Source organism: Solanum dulcamara, chromosome 6, assembly GCF_947179165.1.
Source record: "Solanum dulcamara chromosome 6, daSolDulc1.2, whole genome shotgun sequence".
Lineage (NCBI taxonomy): Eukaryota > Viridiplantae > Streptophyta > Magnoliopsida > Solanales > Solanaceae > Solanum > Solanum dulcamara.
In genome coordinates, this window is record NC_077242.1 from 5,540,837 (window position 1) to 5,561,984 (window position 21,148).

Below are 21,148 nucleotides of genomic sequence, written 5' to 3' on the forward strand. Positions count from 1 at the left end.
GATATGGATTCGAATTTAATCGACATATCGTGAGAAATTAAAAAAAATGTAGTACTAGTATATTCCTTCGTTTCCCGAAATTATGGAATTTAATTCCCCAAATGTGTTGACCATTGACTAAAATCAACTCTTTTGCGCCTGGAGAATATTGTATAATACGCTTCAGTGGTTGTACCTTAATGCAAAAAGAAAGATCACAAGTTTTTTTTTTTTTTTTTTTAAATTTTAAAATATAAATAAAACGCCATCGCTTTCTTGGTGGATGCATCAATATAACAATTAACAGGAACACATAGACCCAAAAATATAATCAAACACAATCCCCGCCTCTCTCTCTCTTTCTCTCTCTAGAGTTTGGTATCGTCTCTGAGAGGTGTAAAGTTTCGATTGCGACAAGAAGCTGAATCTTCAGGCGATGTAGGATTCAAAATGGCGATAATCGTCTGTTAGTGAAGTAGTTTCAGATTCATTTTTCTAAGATCTACTCTGCTGGTAAACTCTCCGATCACGTTTTTTGTTTGTTTGTTGTTATTGCTTTTGTATTCATCATTTTCAGATTCGGTAGGTATTATTTGCATGCGTTCTTGTTGAATTCAGTTTGTTGATTATCTAATTCTTTGGTAGTATCTTGCTTTCGAGTCCTCCGTGAGTTCTTATAACGAGTTTTAATTAAAATTTTGTGTTAAGTCTAGTGAACGTTCAATGTTCGGATTCGGAACTGTATTGGTGCTGAGTTTTGACTGCAATCCAGTTCATGAAAGATGAATTGCAAATCATTTTATCGGTTGCTTCGGCAGTTAGAACCTAGATGAATTGATATTGTGTTGTGTAGTGTAGTTCGATGTGATTTGGATAGTACATTTGTTAGTTTTAATGCTTTTGACGAAAATTCATTTGTCAACAAAGTAGGGTTGTTAAATTCAGATTGTTGATTATCTGATTCTTGGTATTATCTTGATTTCGAGTCTTCCGTGGGTTCTTATGAGGAGTTTTAATTACATTGTTGTCTTAAGCCTAGTGAAATGGTCAATTCGGAACTGTATTGGTGCTAATTTTGACTGCATTCCAGTTCACGAAAGATGAATTGCAAATCAATTTATCGGTTGCTTCGGCAGTTAGAACCTAGATGATATCAAACTTCTACATTGGTGCTGAATTTTGACTGCACTCCAGTTCATGGAAGATGAATTTGCAAATTAATTTATCTGTTGCTTCGGTAATCTATAGTTAGAACCTAGATTATAATAAATTTCTACTGGATTAATATTGCATTGTGTAGTGTAGTTCGATGTGATTTGGGTAGTACATTTGATAGTTTTGATGCTTTTGACGACAATTTATTTGTCAGCAAAGTAGGGTTGTTAAATTCAGCTTGTTGATTATCTGATTCTTGGTATTATCTTGATTTTGAGTCTTCCGTGGGTTCTTATGAGGAGTTTTGATTAAATTGTTGTGGTAAGCCTAGTGAAACAGTCAATGTTCGGATTCGGAACTGTATTGTTGCTAATTTTGACTGCATTCCAGTTCATGAAAGATGAATTGCAAATCAATTTATCTGTTGCTTCTGCAGTTAGAACCTAGATGATATCAAACTTCTACTGAGTTGATATTGCGTTCGGTAGTGCAGTGTTCTTCGATGTGATTTGGGTAGTACATTTGTTAGTTTTGATGCTTTTGATGAAAGTTCATTTGTCAGCAAGGTAGGGTTGTTAAATTCAGCTTGTTGATTATCTAATTCTTGGAATTATCTTGCTTTTCGAGTCTTCTGTGGGTTCTTGTGAGGAGTTTTAATTAAATTGTTGTGTTAAGCCTAGTGAAAACGGTCAATGTTTAGATTCAGAAAAGTTCATGAAAGATGAATTTGCAAATTAATTTATTTGTTGCTTTAGTAGTTAGGACCTAGATGATATCATACTTCTATTGAATTGATAATTGCATTGTGTAGTGTAGTGTAGTTTGATGTGATTTGGGTAGTACATTTGTTATTTTTGATGCTTTTGACGAAAATTCATTTGTCAGCAAGGTAGGGTTGGTTTGGGAAATAAATAGTAATGTTTGTAATTCTGCTCCTGAAGGTTTATTCTATGGGCTTTAATGCATATAGTGCTTTTTATTCCATCTGAGCTGTTGTAAAACTATTTGATAAACGTCAAAACACGGCACATTTTGAGGGTTAACCATAGTGTATTTCATTTGAAACTTTGCATACTGGAGGAGCAATGTGACTCAATCTCTTAGGATTGGGATATCTTGTTTTTATGTTGATCAATTCTCCAATGCACTGCACTCACCACTTAAGATAGTTTAACATAGCAATAATCTAAGTTAAATCCAGATGGAGATCATTGAACTTCATCTTTGGTTAATGGGCCCACGACTTCTCATATGTGGGGTTCTAGTTCCAGTAGCAGCAAAAAAACACAAATGAAAGGCACCAAAATCACTGTACATTATTGTGGTGTTATGAGATCAGGAGACAAAGAGAAAAGACCATTCTTGGAAGCTAAAGTCTTAAGCAACTTCGTAAAGCTGTTGTGTCACTATCTATTTTTCAACAGTATAAATTGGCAGTGTTAATGTTTTCAGATGTCCTCTTTGTAGTTGTCTGATTCTTGAAATAGAGATTATTTATCTACTTTTTTTATTTCACTTATTTCTTTCGTTTGGGAGCGGCAGAAGTTCCAATAGCGATCCTTCAGTAGTTTTCGCTGTCGTTCCTGCTCTATTCCCTTAGAGCCATATTTTTTTAGAAGCATGTTCGCTTTCATTCAAATATTTAATGTTTGCAGATTTTACGGCATCCAGCTTGGGCAGGTTGGAGGAGGAGAAGCTCGTTAATAGTGACAGTTTGTCTTAAAAAAAGTGTGAGATGAATAAGCTCTTTTATGGGGTAGCAGTGTCTAGGAGATCCTATTGCAATTAAACTATCTGCTGACATGGAAGAGACACGAGATGAAGTTGGGCCCTCAGAGCAGAGGTCCCCAGGGGCTGCATGTTGGCCTTCAGATTTCGTTGAAAAGTTTGGATCTGTTAACCTTGATAGTAAAGAAGAAAATTTGAAGAATAAGGAACTAAGTGAAAATGAAGTATATGACAGGCTTCCATGTCAGACTGCTTCACAGATTCTCTGGAAAACTGGAACACTGTCAGATCCAATTCCAAATGGTTTCTACTCAGTTGTTGCTGTGAGCACCATAAATTTTTCTTTTAGTTTCTATTCATCGTTTCTTGTTATTTGCTTTCCTTTGAATAATATATATATTTTTTGTTCCTTAGAAGCTGAAGTAATGGTTAATTTAGTAATCCACTTTGGTAAAGAGTAGCTTACATGCCTTGAAGAGGAGGTTACACAGTTTGATTTTTCAGTTACAGAATGTGCATGTGAGGCCATAATGCGACCACTATTGATGTTGTTGGTGATGTTGAATTGCTGTGAATCTTCTTTTTTCTTGAACTGGAAAGTGCTTTGAATCTTGTAGAAATTGATCAAGGCTCATTGCCAAGAAACAGTACACTTTTCAAATCAAGTTGAATATTTCCTCTTCTTGTCATGTTCAAATAGTCCATCCATTTTTTTCTCTTTGAGACAATATTAGTGTAGCATGGGGAGAAAGCAGAAATATCTCCAGTATAAGTCTCAAAAACATATAAAGAAAAGAAGAAAGAAAAAGAAGAGAAATCATGGATTTGAACCTGTTTGTCGTAAATGTCAAAAATCTAATGTGAGAATTTAGGAAATTTTATCCCACGGCATAATTTTTCCCCATATTCTCTTTTTTGACTTTATGTTGCTATTCAGGATGCTTGTAGCTTGATTTTGTTATAATTTTCACTCTTCTTTCATACTTCTAGACTAATTATGTAGTGTTGGAATGAAATGTGCTAGTCTAGAACACATTTAGTCAATATTCATGATAGTCATTATTCATTTGGAAAAATAAATCGTTTCTAAATCGTGAGTGAGATTGTCCTCATCCAGTCGTGCCTTATATACACAATGAGAGTAGTTCCTAGAATATAAAAACTCATTATGAACTCACGGAAGCTAGTGTTTTACTAGAAAATCTCTAGCCAAACTTCCGGCGAAATATTTTTTGCAAGTAGATATAAAAATAATTAACACAGGATTAATGTAGCTGATCCTAACTAGTTTGGGGTTGAGGTGGTACCGTTTTTTATTAGTTTTTTATCCTTCCATATGATGTATCTGATGGTGTAAATGTCGAAATGCTAATTTTGACCTCCTATTAACATGCATTGATACTCACGTTGGAACTCATGTATGTACTTGCATGGATGAGAGAGATTTGGTACCTCAATCTTATCACTGCTGAATCAAGATTCTATATCTTTTTTTCTTAAAAGTAAAGCATCTAGATTCTAGATGTCCACGTGACTGATCTTCTTGAGGTTTTGGATGGCCAAAGTTGTTAGCTGTCCAGCCATTGACATTTTTAAGGAACATATTTTGGGTTTCCTGTAAATTTCTTTTTTTTTTCCTTTTGTAGGAGGTAACATGTTTGTATATTGATATATAGACTACACAAAATGTGTGTAGTCAGCCATAATATTTTCCTGTAAACTTTTGTGACTGACACATTTCTCAACAGTTAGTTTTTTAGAGGCCTTGAACTTAATTTCTTCCATTTATTCCTTCTTTTGTATCTCCTAATGTGGATGCTGGCATGTGATTTTGACTAGCACTTGCTTTGATTCTATTTGAATGCTCTTTTCTTTATCCTTTTTGGCTCAGGAGAAAAGGCTCAAAGAGATTTTTGAAGATATTCCCACTTTTGATGAACTTCAGGCATTGGAGCTGGAGGGTTTAAGAGCAGATATTATACTTGTGGATGCTGAGAAAGACAAGAAGCTTTCTATGCTAAAGCAACTGATTTCTGCATTAGTGAAAGGTTTAAGCTCAAATCCTGCAGCTACTATAAAAAAGATAGCTGGATTGGTGGGTTTTCATATTTCTTTACTTTTTCTTCACTGTGCTATAAAATGACACAATATGTTCCTTTCCTTTCCTTTCTTTTTCTGTTTGTTTCCATGTCAAATTACTTGTTTTCTTTATGGGGATGCTTTTTGAGTGGCTGTCCTGTGAATTTAACTCTGTTTTTTTGGGTTGCACAGAGATAATTAGAACATGTTCTGGCAATTCTGTTTTTTTGGGTTGCACAGAGATAATTAGAACATGTTCTGGCGATTATTCTTTGGTTGCTGCAGTTCTATCCAGAACTTTTTCTTTCCCTAAGAGCCCTATATGTTATGTTTATTTTTCCAATACACTCACAGAAACCTGCCATATGATTTGACGGATTATTAATGCCTTAGGTCTAATTCTGAAATTACATCTAGTCCTCTTTAACTTTTATTTTTGTCAATCTCATGAGACATTCTGTCAATATATTTTCAGTAATTTTATGTCATCCTCAGCTTTTTTTAATGCTGAAATTCCAACCAATACTTTACAAATCACTGAATCAGCAAATAGAGAAGTGTTTAAGTCTCTACGTATGAAAGCAAAATCGAAGAAGGGGAAGATTTATTGTCGATCTATCCTTTGGGCTGTTTAGCTACCTCATAATTTTCTTCTTCTTCTTCTTGTGGTTTCCTAATATTTCTTTGAGTCAAATTTCTGAAATTTGCATGTATTAATCAAGTTTAGTACCCAAAAGTGGGTTGATGTATCTTTTGTTGGGATAAACCTGATTGGTGATTTGAACTTACATAAGATTATACAGTTTCATTTATCATTCTACATAATTTTTAACTCACTATATTAAATATCAGCCTCAGTGCCTTCGCGTTTCCTTCTGTCTTGACTACGGTGTCAGTTATTTTGCAATAACATCCTCTTTCTTTCCTTGTCAAAGAAAATTCCCCCCTTTTAAAGAATATTACATTATGAAGATCATCTCATTTAGTTACCTACATCTAAGTAAATATTCTGTGTTAGTGTTCTTTCTGATTTCAGTGGGTCAGCTGACCTCGTAATATTCTATTTGTAAAGAGCATGAATTTCTTCTGTTCGGTTAACTTGTAAATTGCAATGCATAAATGATGGGTAAACTACTATAAGATTTACTTCTCATTTGAAGGACAATATTTGGTCTTAGCATGTTTTTTAAGAGGAGTTTAAAATGTTTTGTTTACTGCTAAATGAATATGTGGGTCCATGGATTGCATTTTAGATTTTCAGTCTAAGATAAAGGACCCCTCCCTGTGGTAGAGCAGCGTTCCAGTCTGGAGCACTTACCCATTCCCTTGCTAGTATTATTGCTTATGTTGTTTCTTTTACTTTGGTTATCTTTACTACTTTTACTGTCAATACTTTCTTTCTTCATATTTCTATCATAGCTTTTGATTCTTGCATTTTTTTTCAAATTTGTTCTGAAGAAGCGATTTTCTTGAGCCGAGGTTCTATTAGAAATCTCTCTACCCCACAAAGGTAGTAGGAGTAAGGTCTGCGTACATCCCACCATCCTCAAACTCCATGTAGGAATATACTGGGTATGTTGTTGTTGTAGTCAAAGATAAAGGTCGAAGTTGATGTCAAGCAATCTTCCATGGGCATACCTTTTTAAACAATTGTTGTTAAGCATCTTCCTTGGACATTTTATCATTTTATCTGCTGTTTGAATGACTCCTTACATAGGTATCTGATGTTTACAAACGATCAAACTCTGAATTAAGTCCTGCTAAAGCTGCTCTTGAGGAAAGCTCTCACATTTCTGACATCCGAGGCATCCAGATGTTGGGTCAAATAAAACATGGCTCATGCCGTTCTCGAGCAATATTGTTCAAAGTATTAGCAGATACTGTAGGTCTTGAAAGTCAACTTGTTGTGGTACGCTTTGCTTTGAAGGAAAAAAACTTGTAGTTCCCTTGTTTATTGTTATTGTGAATTCCACGTTTTACCTCTAAACTCAGTACTGAAAAATGTTACACACTGCTAGTTCTTATGAATTCTCGCTTTATTTTCTTTCTTTGCCATATTTTTTGTGATAATTAACCTTATAATATTTCTATGTTTCCTGATTAGGGATTGCCTGCCGAAGGAGCTTCTGAGTGTGCAGACTCATATAAACATATGTCTGTTATAGTTGTGTTGAATTCTGTGGAACTGCTTGTCGACCTTATGCGTTTTCCTGGTCAACTTATTCCTCGATCAGCGAAGGCTATTTTCATGACCCACATATCTGCTGCTGGAGAGAGTGATTCTGCAGAAAATGATTCCTGTGATTCCCCATTGGAGCCTAACAGTCCTCTTTATGGATTTTCAGAGAGGATTGATCCTGAGAGGTTAGCTCGAAATCGTTCTCAATTTTTAATTAATATTGTTCAAGTTTAATTGCTATAGTCCTTTTCATCTTTTTTTCTGTTGCATTATCATTGTCGAGGTGTTGTAATCTGCTAGGAAGTTCGTTTTTGCTGGTGATGATGCAGTTTCATTTCTTCTTTTCCCTAATTAATTTTAATTGATCTTTTTATTCTACAGTTCCGAGAAAGATGATGCCGTTCAATGCCAGAGGAGACTAGAAGCATCTTCAAATGCTGCAGGACCTTCATTGAGAAATATGATGTTGCGGTCTTACACTTCAATTGACAGAAAATTGAGGTACTATTTCTCTCGGCTAAGAAATCATGCTTTACGCCATAACGACATTTCATTGTATCCTCTTTGAGCAATGGAAATTAGGAATGTTCGTCTGTTTCTTTACTCTTTCTGTTCCATGGATCTTATTTCTATTGGATCTATTTCTGTGTATCAGTTTCTCGCACAGCGAACCCAATATTGCTACTGCAGCTTGGAGAAGGAGCCGAAGGAAAGTTATTACTGAACAAAGGACTGCTAGTTCAAGGTTTACTTTTCATTGGCCACAACTCCTATTCAATTGATTTTTCCTTACATATCCAATGTAGCTTTTTATCAGTTCCTCAATTTTGGATGAGATCATACCAACAAAATACACTCTGGATCATATCAGTTTTCTGATCTTTACAATTAATTTACTGAAAAATGAAATCATTTGAAGTCCTCTGATTGCAGTTTTCCCGTGTGCATCTGTCTCACTATGTTTCTGGTGTGACTGTCAGGGATGTGTATATAATGGACATGCAAATAGGTGTTCTGTTTCTAGCAGGTTTTCTGGTAACTTAAATTTTGATTAGAACTTAATGAACTAAGAAAATGTCCTCCTACAAGCATGTATGGCATGTGGGTAATCTGAATGATGTTACAGGGCAAGCAATGTTTGGCTTAAAATGAAGTCAATTTATAATGCTGGGTAACTGAAACTGCAGAGGTTGATGTGCCTTTGAAACATGGTATTTGAAATCTTTGTTCTGAGATCTTGTATACAATGTGCGTTTATATTGGCGAATTCTCAAATGTCTCAAAAATTACTTGGCTTGCCTTACAGTACTGAATCCTTAGTGTAAAAATCTGACGTTCATATGGGTGATGCGATGGTATGGCTTTTTTCGAAATGATCCTCAAAATGGAGAACAAAGATGTATATGTGCAATTTCACTGTTACTTAGATACTTGGAAGTGATAAATGAATCTAAAAGTAGCTTGTTGAGAAATTTGAACATCATGCTTGATTTAGACTATTACAAATAGTCGGTGACAACTTTTGAGCAATTATACTTATCTTGGTTTATATTTATAGGGAACAAATGATTCTGTTTTTTGATGAGGTAAGGTAACAGAGGGAACAAGCATGGCATAAGGGCGTCATTCACCTCTTGCACAAATTTGTGCGGTTGTTTTAAAACTATGAATTTCTTGTTTCTGAATAGTCAGCTTGGTTTTTTCTTTTTGAGCTGGTTGTTCTAGTGTGACTAGTAAGATTTTTGACTTGTTTTAATTTCTTCATTGGTCTTTTTCTCATTTATTTATTTACTTTTGTTACTGTTTCATTTTATGTGTAATTTGTAAAACTACTTTGAATAAGCTAATATTGAACTGGCATTCGTTTTAGAAGACTTGATGATTTCCCTTCTTTTTGTTGTTGTTTCAAACATGTCCTATGATCCATGAATAATGAACCTGGGATCTCACATGTACTTGTATACCATTTATGTATTTACTTTTATCACTGCTTCATTTTGTGCTTAAATTGTAACACCAATTTGACTCTACTAATATTAAACTAGCAAATTTTAGAAGGTTCTTTAAGATTTCCCTTATTTTCTTTATTTTTAAACATGTCTTATAATCCATGAAAAAAAGAAAATTTGGCATCTCACATGTACATGTATAGCATCCTGTTTTGAATAAAGATTCCTAGGCGTGTAATATCTTTGAGAGCTTCTCAGTGTTTTCGTATCAATCTCCTCAAATCAAAAGATATTTTTGTCACGCTAAAGAGGTATCAAATAGGTTTCAAATGATGTTACGGAAAGTTGTAAGGTTGCAAGGTTTTCTTCAACACATCAAGTGGCTCTCTTTATCTCCATTAACCTGAGCTGTTCATTTTAGTGGTAATGGATGGTTTTGTCTAATTATGTCTCTCACTTCAAATCTCTAGTCCGGAGCATCCTTCATTTCGAGCACGTGCCCGGTCTATGCTTAGTGGTGATACCAAAACATTCAGAGATTATTCAGAGGATGTTGCTACATCAAGGTATTTAATTCTTGTCTTGTTTTCAGTTTCCTATGAGTTTATATCAGCAAAACAGCAAAACATCGACATGTATAAAGCACTCAAATTGTTCTTTTTGTTCCTGCCGTTATTTTTGGTTCATCTCACATGTTATTGCCATTCATATTTAGGGGCTCCCACTTCCCAGTTCACAATAGTTTGGTTCATTCGCTTGAGTTGTCGATCAGAGAGGCTAATGTTGCTTAAATGAACTGCTGAATGCAATATTTTGATGTTAATTAGAGCATGTTTCTGCAGAATACACAAGTGCATACTTCAGCAGCAACCTCATATGAAATGTTTCTGTCAATGAAATTCCATTTAAGTTAATTGTATCTTCAAACATGGAAATGTGCCTTTTTAATCAGTTATCTTATCTACTAGATATTGATGAAAGTGCTCAATAGCTATTGTGGATAGGTTTTGCATAGCTGATAGTACAGAGTGCATGTGAATACTAATCTACGATTTTAGTGTGTTGGTATTTGGTTCTATTACCCTTATAATTTCTTATAGATTATTCCAAACGTATAAGATATAATTGTCTATATTTCTTCTTACTTGATAGCTATTATTTGTTCCTTAAAATATTTGATGCAGTAATTATGTTTCTTAAGACTCTAATTTGGAAGTGTTTGATATTACTTCAATAATGACGACACATTTCATTTTAGAAATCATTAAAGAGAACAAAGAACAGATTGAACGAAAATAAGTTCTTTACAGTGGAGCTAGTTAGACGTAATAATTGACTTGAGATGGATGGCCATTAGTTTCTTGGTAGAAGAATTTTCAGTACTGGGTGTTCCATACCATGTCTTTTTTACTTTATCTTTCTGTGGAGCTTCTCAGAGTAGAGTTATAAATGTGTATGTGAGTTAAAATTTTCATAATCTCTTCTCTTTTAATACATTCAAGCTCTCAAAATTTACCTGTTTAATAGTGGATCGGTTTGTGAAGACTTTTGAGCATAATAAACCTTAATCATTGTCAGAAAGCTCTCTGAATTTTGACTGTTTCTATCCACAGGTCAGAAGGAGCATCTACATCCGAACCACGTAGGTTACGAAGAAGAAGTATTAGCATTACTCCAGAAATTGGCGATGACATTGTAAGGTAGATATTGTAATATAATGGTCAGCATCATTAATGTCTTCACTCGTAGTTTATAGCCTCATCTTTTTGATATTATTTGTACAAGTAAGAATTTATTTGATGCTAAGTTGCGTTATAATCTGTCTTTCGTGAAATATTCCAAGAATGATAGTAAGCACCTTATGTTTTGTCTATGCAAAAAGAAGAATTTATTGCTTTGAACTTGTGCCTGGATATAGATGTACTTCATCACAATATGGATGCTGTCAGAAATATTGCTAAGAAGACTTAGCAACCAGTTCCTTCTTTGACTTATGCCATTTTTGTGTCATGAATGAAACTAGGGCGGTTCGAGCAATGAATGAAGCAATGAAGCAGAATCGAAGAGAACAACGGGAAAATAGCTCATCCCCCCATTCTTCAAATGACAGAAGCGGGGCATTGGATCTTCAAAAAAATGTATGCTACCTTTTCTCTCTGCTTTTGTGGTTCCTAATGCTTTGATGTCTTTGACTCTGGAAATAGTTAGGTTTTGTTACCGGTTCAAATGAGCAACAGTATACATTCTTGTTGAATTTTTTTCCTTGACTCTGTGGCTGTCCTTTTCTCTAGGGATCTTGCACTCTCTTAATTTTGCCCGAATGAAGTTGCATATGAGGATATTTTAGAGTTGTTTTCCTCTTAATAAATGAATGTTATAATTTAAATTCATGGTGAAAAATAATGGGAACTCTGATTATTACAATATTCTATCTTAACCCTAATTGAATAATACGAAACAATATTTGATGCATTGTCTCTTTCTATCTCATTATGTTGGCTAAACGATTAGTATTTTAGGTGTCTGATTTTCACCATGATGAGCATGAAATATCGGGTGGACAGTCTTCCATGTTTGCATTGTCAAGAGAGCACACGAGCTCCCAGAAGGCAATATCATTACCCTCGTCTCCCCATGAATTCAGGAGGCAGGCTCCGGAAGGAAGGGGGCAGATGAATGACAAAATGGTCTCAACCTGGAATAGGATTTTGGAATCGCCGATGTTCCTGAATAAGCCTCTTTTACCTTTTGAAGAATGGAATATAGACTTCTCAGAGTTGACTGTTGGTACTCGTGTTGGGATCGGTGAGTTTATTTTAAATCATTTTTCCAAGTAGCACTGTTGTATATTATGCTTCATTTATTTTGTTCGCTAAAATCATTTGGTTGCACTTAATCACTTATTGCTTTAGTACCGCTATTGAGTCCACAATGAGCTGATTTGAGACTGTTATCTTTGCTCTTTGGGCTAATGCCTGCCAACTATTATACTATTGCAGATTGATCATGCTCTGTGGACTTTGATGTGTGAATGTTTATCATAATATGTTTGATCACTTTGTGCTTTGAGTTTGGTATAGAAAACAGCTTGGATTTTCCACTTTCATCAAACTATCCTAGGAAAGCAGTTATGGGGATTTTTATGCCAAGAGCATGCTCTGAGAAGGAGAGATACAATATAATGGTCTATAGGGATGGTTATCTATGAGGTCACATCATACATGATAAGTTTGTGGAACTGCATTATGAAAGAGAAGTTCATTTTTTTTAAAACTATGGGCTTTAAGGAACGGAAACACAATACGGTTTTGGCTTGATATACAGTGTGGTCAATTACATTGAAAAGTGAAGTCCTTTATCTATTCTGCATAAAGTCTTTTTAGCTACAAAATGTTCGGGAGGTGATTAGTTATTTTGGGAATGATTTTCAAATCGTTTTCTGGAAAATTTATATCGCCAGACTTTTTTGGAAATCATCATAGGCACCTAAAAAGTGGCGTGCTTTGTGGAGAGTCCTATTGACAGTGATTACTTGGGAAGGAGATATTTGTAACTAGCTGGTGTTCTTGTAAGGAGCATGGGAGCATGGGTAGTCTGTTGGTCACCTTCTTTCTTTTAGGTCCTAATCCATACTTATGTTTATGGGCAGCGATTATACTATATTAAACATTTGGTGGATGCTCCCAACTGTCGAGAGCAATGGCAGATACATATCTAGTGGTAAGAGCGCAATACTTGTATCTATAGATAGATCGTTAGAATTTTAGGTGGTTTACCTTTGTACAGTTGAACAACATCTTAGTGTACACCAACAAAACGTACATGATCTATAAGTAAAAAAAAAAGATCAAAAGGAGTGTGCATCAGAGATAATGCTACGCCAGGGAATGGTGTTATACCTACACCAAATAGAGAGCAAACTGTCTTACAACATCAGGTCCAAAAAGATGTATTGGATGTGGATACACGTGGAGCTAAAGAATTGAAATGGGAAACATAATAAAGTTAGGTTTGTTACAATAAAAATTTAGAAGTCTTCTACTTGAATATATCTTCAAAGTGATCCGAGGTCCAAATATATGCTTTCCTATGGTCTGTTGATCTGCATTTTCATCCACCATTCCGCATTTGTATTTGGGAGTTTGAGGTTTAAATAATCTGGCTATATTTGCAGGATTCTTTGGAGAAGTTTTTCGAGGAATTTGGAATGGAACTGATGTTGCTATTAAAGTTTTCTTGGAGCAAGATCTTACAGAGGAAAACATGGAGGACTTCTGCAATGAGATTTCTATCCTTAGGTATTGTGTCTTTCTTGGATTGGGTCAACTCCTTTTGGCTTCGAAATGTTCTAACATTAAGTTTTTCTTTGTTTTTTCTTTCTCAGCCGTCTTCGGCATCCAAATGGTATTTCTCTTCTCTTTTCCTTTCACGTATTGGCTTTTCTTTCTTACTTGGCTCTATAATATTGATCCTTATTTTGGACGACTGTACATCTAACTTCAGCCAACGGTTGCAGTTATATTGTTTCTTGGTGCATGCACAAAGCCTCCTCATTTGTCGATGGTTACTGAATTCATGGAGATGGGATCTCTATATTATTTGATCCATGTAAGTGGTCAAAAGAAGAAAGTTAGCTGGCGGAGGAGACTCAAGATGCTTCGTGACATATGCAGGTTGGTTTGTTGTTGATCTTTGCTGTTGCTAGATAACTAGGTGATTCTTAATGTTTTTAGTGATTCTCTTTTCCTTTATCTTTTAACTAATGAATAATGCTTCAATGATATGTCCAGGGTTCTCAAAACACAAAATTATAAAGCAGGAAAGCTCTTTAAATGTAACTTGAAAAACTTGATATGATATATTTATGGGGGGCATCCTTATAATACTGGGAGCAAATACTTTTATAATGTTCTGTGAAATGCAATTAATGTTACCTTTTTATACTTAAAATTAAAATTAACATTCTCTTTTGCATGCCTTAGTACAGACTTATGATGCTGATTGTTTAACTTTGATTCATGTTTGTTTGTGCAATTAAATAATGTGTTGCATGATGAAGTTCCATGCCCTTTCAAGACATTCTTTTTCTATGAATGCTGATTACAATCCCTTCAACACATGTTAATTACAAATCCTGTATTGTTTTTTTAATTACATACTGCTTCAAAAGCTTCTAAATAAAATACCTCAACCATGCTTCTACTTTTATATTTCTCAAGGACGGGATTTATGATTAGTTTCTTGCTTCTGTTGGCAACTAAGAGGGTTGATGTGCATGCATCGGATGAAGATAGTCCATCGTGATCTAAAAAGTGCAAACTGCCTTGTGAACAAGCACTGGAGTGTCAAAATATGTGATTTTGGGCTCTCAAAAATAATGACAGATGCACCTATGAGAGATACTACATCAGCTGGCACTCCTGAATGGATGGCTCCAGAACTCATTCGAAATGAGCCTTATACAGAAAAATGTGACATTTTTAGTCTTGGTGTGATAATGTGGGAGCTTTGTACCCTAAGCAGACCATGGCAGGGTGTACCACCAGAGAGGGTATGCTAAATTTTACCTCTCCTAAGTTGCCTTGTAATCTTGTTATGGTTAATTGGGTTTTCTTATGTCTTGGAAGTCAGTGTCTTATTTCCACATGGCTACATCAAGTAACAGCAACTGCCTTGTGCCCATTTTCAGGTAGTTTATGCTGTAGCCAATGAAGGATCAAGGCTAGAGATACCTGAAGGACCCCTTGGCAGACTAATTGCAGGTATTTCTGGCAAAGTGTATAACTAAATGCAAAGGACCCATGTATTTCACCGTTCTTCTGTTCCTCTCCATAATTTTCTCCTTTTTAGTTTTTTGACGTCCCTGACTCATAGTTTTTCCGTTTCAGACTGTTGGGCAGAGCCCAATAAAAGACCAAGTTGCGGGGAAATTCTCATCCGACTGCTAGAGTGCGAGTATTCACTCTGTTAGTGCAATCTGTTTTTGTCTGTACAGAAAAACATGGTAGAGGTGTAAACAATGTCCGGCTCAGGTTGCAGTAACTGTGTGATTTTCCAGTTTAGAAAAATATCGTGTATGTAGAAATATAGTTGAAACGCTCAGCCTTTTTGTGAATCAAATGCAGAGTTCGTTTACCTAATTCTACTCCCTGCATGCAAAACTGGGACCCAAATTTGATTTAGCGATCATCCTCTTTATCCCAATTTGAGCATAGTGCATCAGCAATCAATGCACAAAACCACAATGCATATAAAGAGATCTGGATATTTAATACATAATCTGACGAAATAAAACTCTTTGAGGCACTGGACATGGATAATTTGTGTTGACATTTTGCTTCTCGTATCAATCAGATATTGGGCGCCTGTTTAGGGCATCTTCAAAGCGGCTCAAGGAGTCTGCCCTCATCTCTGTACTCATGTCGTTCTCCGGTGCAGGATAGTAATCTTCTCTCAGTTGTACATCTCTTAAGTTGGGAATCCTAAGAAAGAACATCATGAAATGTTCATGTGCTGTTCCATGGATGAAGAGTTTTCTGAGAGTGACGCATTCTTGTAGCAGCCCAGCTGCTGGTAGGGATAGACACCTTTGGTTAACGCCCCTATCTTGTGGTGGCCAGTAATCAAGTTCGGTAAGGCTCAAATTTCCAATCCCAAATAGATAAAACCTTTCCCACGAGCTCAAATCCATCTGTCCTGATGGCGCAGTGTGCGCATAACCTATGGTATCTCCACAGTCCAAATGCATCTTGGATAACATAGGATAGTTTAGAAGGGTGCTCAGTCCAAATTCTCGCCCCGAAGGTTTTGACCATAGCCTGCAATCTCCTTCCACCCTAATTTTGATCTCCTCTAAGTTAGGGGAGTCTTCAAGACCTGCAGCTGTTAAAGGAGTCAGAAGCTCACCTACATCAATCCAAAGAGAGAGGGATTGTAGCCGCTCCCATGATCGTCCAATATATCCATTAGCATGGCCATTGACTTCCTCATACTTGCATCTTTTTTGTTGTTTAAACATGAATACATCTTCCTCGCATTCAAATGTGTCCTCAGAACCAACAGAGTTGCTTGATGTCTCACCTCCATCGTTCACATTAAGATCAAACCCGTATCCATAACCATCAAGATCCTCAAATTCTTCAACACTATCCCACACACAATCAATGTGAAGCCTTTGGATCCGTTCTTGTATTGGTTCCAATGCTTTCAACGAATAAGAGGCTCCAAGATTCTTGCAGCAAGATATCTTGACATCAACCAATGTATTCTTAAGCAAAGAAGCTAGTGTCCTCATGCCCCTCATAGTAATCTTCTTACAACCTTCAATCTCAAACTTAGCTAACCTCGAACATCCTCTACCGATAGCTATCAAACCCATATCATTCAAGTCCCCCACATTCCTTATCGACAAAGATTGAAGCCCTTGACAAAGAGCCACCCCGTCCATCTTTGATTCAATTGGCATAGAAATACCATGGAATCGCCCCAACTTCAACGATTTCAATTTGGGGCATTTTTTATTCAAAATTTCCAAAGCAGGACCGGTGTCTCTAACATTATTACAAACATCTAAAACAAGCTCTTCAAGTAGTGGAAGACCAGAAAATACCTCAATCAAAGTTGAAACACTAAATTTCACGTCCGCTTGAGTGAACCCCTCATCATTTCGATCACCCTGTGAGTTCGACAGAGCTGAGGTATCCGCCAAATGAAGCACTGATAATTTGGGACAATTGTTAGCTATGGAAACCAAACCTTCATCACCAACAAACCCAATGTACCTAGGATCAAACAAACAAGCAACACGAAACTCCTTCAAATTGGGGCAAGCTCGTGTTATCGCGCTGATCTCATCAGACTTAAACCCTTCAGGAAAACACGAATTCAAGATATTTAAACTCGTGAGATTAGCTGCAACTGTAGGATGAGATTCAAGTGCAATAGGAATATCATCCGTCCAGCAGTAAAAAGTAGATAAATCTAGGGAATTAAGCTGTGGGCAATTCTCAATAAATAGCATATTGAGTTCCTCCCCAGCTGATAATTGAGGACGTGGATGCCATCGAACAAGCTTGATTTGCTTGAGGTTTGGCCATAGAGAAGGCAAGATCCCGAGGGTAAACGGGTTACGCGTGTACAGAACGAGAGAAGTTATGGACGGAAACGCGTGGTGGAGAAGTTGGGCGATTAAGGAAGGGTCTGCGATGGAGGTAGGGGAGAGGAGTGGATGACCCCAAGGTGAGATAAGGGAGAGGTCAAGGTGGGTAACGGATCTGAAGCAAGTGGGAAACCTGTAGAGGAGGTCACGGACGTTGCCACGGAGCGTGAGAGAAGAGCGCGTGGAGTGTTCGAGGACGAGCCATTTCCGGCAGACGAGTGAGGTGGAGTTGCGGCTGCGTACGTCGGAGACGGCGGCGATGATGTTGGAGAGGATGACATCGGGAAGGTCGTTAATGGTGGTGGTACAAGTAAGCTGTGCCGCCATTGATAGGCTTTTTGCAATGGGAAAATTTCAAAGTTTCAACAGTGAGGATTTTTGGGTTGTAGTGATTGGGAAGGTTTTTGGGAAATTGGGTTTATAAATTGAGATGGGATGAGGGTTGTCTCATAAATGTGATAATAATTACTCGTCAATTCCTTTTTTGTTGTTACGCTACATTTTTCGAGAATTAATATGATCAATTTTTAAAATTAAATTAGATATTTTTGAATAAAATATTAAATATTTAAAATTTATATAAAAAATATTATAAGTTGTATTTTTTCATATTAATATGTCAAGTAAGCAAAAAGTGTCAAAATGACACAACAAAATCCTACTATAGATATTTAAAATGAACAATACATATTTAAAATGTCTAAATAAAAATTAATATCAACTTTAAAAGGCCATCAATGGGTCAGCCTTATAAAAATATACTCAAACTTTAGAAAGTGCACTTGTCTCCTAAACAGAATAAGCTCCATTAATTATTCTGTGGCTTTAATTCATAAAATATCCTAAAAGATTTTTGTGCTCATATAACTACTCTCTTATACCTTACTATGGCAAAGAATCTCATATTGGATAGGTAAAATATGATTTGAATAAAAAAATTTTATGAGCTAGTTTATTTATTGATATGATATTTAAGCATGATTTATTGCTATTTTTATTTTTAATGTTGAATCCCAATATTAAATTATTCAAGCATAAGATGCTTAATTCCGGATGTAAGGGAGTTGAGTGAAGATTTTTACATCGATTTATTATAAAATATATGACTTGAACAATCTTTTCTTTATGAATAACTAGTTTTTGGGTTGAGTTAACCCCAAAATTCAATCACTTCATTATTAATTTTACGGAAAAGGATCAAAACTGCTTCTGAAATATGAAAATTAGATCACTTATACCCTTCGTTATATTTTGGGATTAAAAATGCCCCACACTTATCACAAGAGACTACAAATACCCTCAAGAGTTAACAGTCCAAATATTTAGTGATGTGGCAAACATGGCTAATCCCTCCACTTAAGCATTGCCAACTAAGATTCACCACAAGAAACTGAATATTTTTGCGACGACAACAGTCGCCACAAAATCTCAAAGTATCACCACTAAAGACTTTCACTGATTATTAACGTTATTCATTTTTTTAGATTTTATGTATTTGGGAGTCAAGGTACAATCTGGTCATTGCGATCACTTTTGAAAGAAAAGCGAGTGTCAAACTGTCTAGCTAGCTAAAGAAAGCTAGGGATGATCAAGCTCCTTCAAGTTGGATGCTGCCTCATATATTTGAATGATTATGCCGGTATTGAAATACCGAAGAATTCAAAGCTTTATTCGAACAAGGAAAAAAAGCAAGAGTCAGCTTAAATGGTGGCTTGTTGCACACCGGAGGTGCAAAAAGTGTTATTTTCTTTAATAAATTATTTGACAAAATATTATTTCATTAATTATATTTTTATTTATAGAAAAAAGAATTGGGAGCACTCCCTATCGTCATGAAGTCTTTAAAAAGACTCGTGTGAAGAAAAAGACTAATGCGTATAATCCGGATGAGTGGGTGGAGGAAAGGGCCGAACGAGCCTATGTAAGTTATTTAACATAATGTATAATATATTTAGATTCTAACTTTTATTTTTAATATATATATATATATATATATATATATTGATTATAACATCTATTTTTTAATATGCAGCAAGATTATGAGCGGCACATATGTGATATGGAAGATTCGATCCAGCTAACGCCTGAGCAGTCCACTCAAATTTGGATAGAAAAAGTGGTTGGAGGCAGCCACAATGACCGAATATATGGAATGGGCTCTAGGAATAATGTACGACGACTCCAATCAGATTTAGAAGGTATTGGATCGTCGCGTCAAGCCGAGACCATTGACAGAGTTCAGATAGCTGCAATGTCTCAGCAAATCGTATAATTTACACGCGCATTGGCAAAATCTGAGAAAAAAAAGATTGAAGAGGAAAAATGTATGAATGAACAAGTTGAGCAAATTAAAGAACAAGTGTTCAACCTCGCCCGTCAGCCTCCGCCCCGTTGTTCAAGATGGTCCACTCCGGATGAATCCGACGATAGTGATGAATACATAGCAAATAGTCCTTAGGTTCCCTATGTTAGTTTATGAACATTTTGAATTTTTTTGTTAACTTTGAAACACTTTAAATCGTTCTGAATTATAACTTTATTCGTTTTAAGTGTTTAATTATGTTTGTTATTATGTATTTTACGTATTTTGTTTGTTGTTATTTGTGTTTGAATGGGCTGAATTGCTATGAAATGAATTGAATTTTGATTGCAGGTGGGCAATAGAAACTGCAGGTTTTTGTTGTCAAAAATGTTGCATAAAAGCGACGGACTGGGTCCTTTAGTCCGTCGCTTTTCTGGAAATTTTTAAGAACACCAAGTACAAAAGCGACAGACGACGACCATTTATCCGTCGCTTTATATTAAATAATTACTTTTTAGAAATAAATAAAAAGACGGAGTCCGTCGTTTTTTATATACAATTTTTTTTTAATTAAAAAATTTAGGGGCGATGCAGTCCGTCGCTTTTTTGCGTCGTTTTTTTTACCTTTTTTTAGTAGTGTGAATATTTTGCAATGATAACAATTGCCACAAAATCTCAGAGTATGACCACTAAAGGTTTTCACTGATTTTTAGCATTAGATGATTAGGATAATTTTGTGTTTTTTTTTCATAACGGGGATATTCTTAAAAAAAGATAATCATAAATGACGTCGATCTAAAAGGAGTTTGAAGACACTATATGTTTATTTTTATTTCATATGTAAATACATAAAATGTACAATTACATTGTGTATTAGAAGATTCAGTTGAGAAGTTTTGGTGATTTTCATAATAATATTGGATGTTTTTAATATTAATAGTATACGTACATTGATTTTAGAAAATTAGGTCGTAATCGAAAATTTATTATCACATTTTTTTTGTTGAAAAAATAAGTTCAATGGCGACTTTTAGTTACCACTAAAAATAATACATATTGCAATCTTTAGTCTCCTCTAAAAATCAATGATAACCTATAGTGGTGATATTCTGAAATTTTGTTGCGATTTTTGTCACCGCTAAAGGTTCATTTTCTTTTAGTGAATCTTATTTGACAATTCTTAGGTGGAGGGATTAGTCCCACGTATTTTGCCACATCACTAAAAATTTGAGTTGTTAACTTTTGAAGATATTTTTGGTCTATTGGAATAACAGCAAAGATATTTTTGATCCCAAAATCAGAAGGTATAAGTGATTTGTTTCACATCATCCCGGGGAAGTTTTGACCCTTTTTCATTAATTTTAATCATCACATACTATGAATTCGTGCAGTATTAATCACCATAAAATTAAACAAGCGTTTATCATTACTCATTGTATAAATATTTTTTGCACTATAATCCATATACTATTTAATATGCACACGAGTGGTTGAACTCCTCTCAACTCTCGAACAAATCAATAATGATTATAGCTTAACTTTTTTATTCATTTATCAAACTCGTTTATAAATATTATGATAACTTGGCGAAATCAAATGATCATCACTAATTGACAGAA

The 21,148-nt window shown here is 35.4% G+C and overlaps 2 protein-coding genes across 5 annotated transcripts; one reads left to right on the forward strand and one right to left on the reverse strand.

Moving 5' to 3' along the window:
* The first annotated feature begins 270 nt into the window (after positions 1-270).
* LOC129891256 (probable serine/threonine-protein kinase SIS8) lies at positions 271-15,209 on the forward strand. 4 transcript variants are annotated; one of them, XM_055966548.1, is made up of 17 exons: positions 281-492; positions 2,790-3,185; positions 4,754-4,957; positions 6,659-6,850; positions 7,046-7,305; positions 7,502-7,621; positions 7,776-7,865; positions 9,540-9,635; positions 10,683-10,769; positions 11,093-11,207; positions 11,589-11,874; positions 13,244-13,367; positions 13,454-13,473; positions 13,586-13,742; positions 14,332-14,620; positions 14,759-14,831; positions 14,958-15,209. In XM_055966548.1, exons 2-17 carry the CDS (start codon positions 2,937-2,939, stop codon positions 15,038-15,040), a joined length of 2,445 nt encoding a protein of 814 aa, XP_055822523.1. In that variant the 5' UTR covers positions 281-492; positions 2,790-2,936; the 3' UTR covers positions 15,041-15,209. The 4 variants fall into 4 exon arrangements, with proteins under 4 accessions (XP_055822526.1, XP_055822525.1, XP_055822523.1 ...); XM_055966549.1 differs by lacking the exon at positions 6,659-6,850 and having other exon boundaries at positions 282-492; XM_055966551.1 differs by lacking the exons at positions 14,332-14,620; positions 14,759-14,831; positions 14,958-15,209 and adding an exon at positions 13,860-14,027 and having other exon boundaries at positions 271-492.
* Positions 15,210-15,295: 86 nt separating this feature from the next.
* On the reverse strand, positions 15,296-17,673 carry LOC129891257 (F-box/LRR-repeat MAX2 homolog A-like). The gene has a single exon (XM_055966552.1). The coding sequence runs from the start codon at positions 17,552-17,554 to the stop codon at positions 15,416-15,418; it is 2,139 nt and encodes a 712-aa protein (XP_055822527.1). The 5' UTR covers positions 17,555-17,673; the 3' UTR covers positions 15,296-15,415.
* Positions 17,674-21,148: the final 3,475 nt, after the last annotated feature.

What these genes read in the sequence shown, in the direction of transcription:
- LOC129891256 (XM_055966548.1), top strand. Translation starts at nt 2,937, where the DNA reads ATGGAAGAGACACGAGATGAAGTTGGGCCCTCAGAGCAGAGGTCCCCA. An exon ending in GAGGATGTTGCTACATCAAG is followed by an intron (nt 9,636 to 10,682) that starts GTATTTAATTCT and finishes TTCTATCCACAG; the next exon opens with GTCAGAAGGAGCATCTACAT. An exon ending in ATGCTTCGTGACATATGCAG is followed by an intron (nt 13,743 to 14,331) that starts GTTGGTTTGTTG and finishes TTGGCAACTAAG; the next exon opens with AGGGTTGATGTGCATGCATC.
- LOC129891257 (XM_055966552.1), bottom strand. Translation starts at nt 17,554, where the DNA reads ATGGCGGCACAGCTTACTTGTACCACCACCATTAACGACCTTCCCGAT.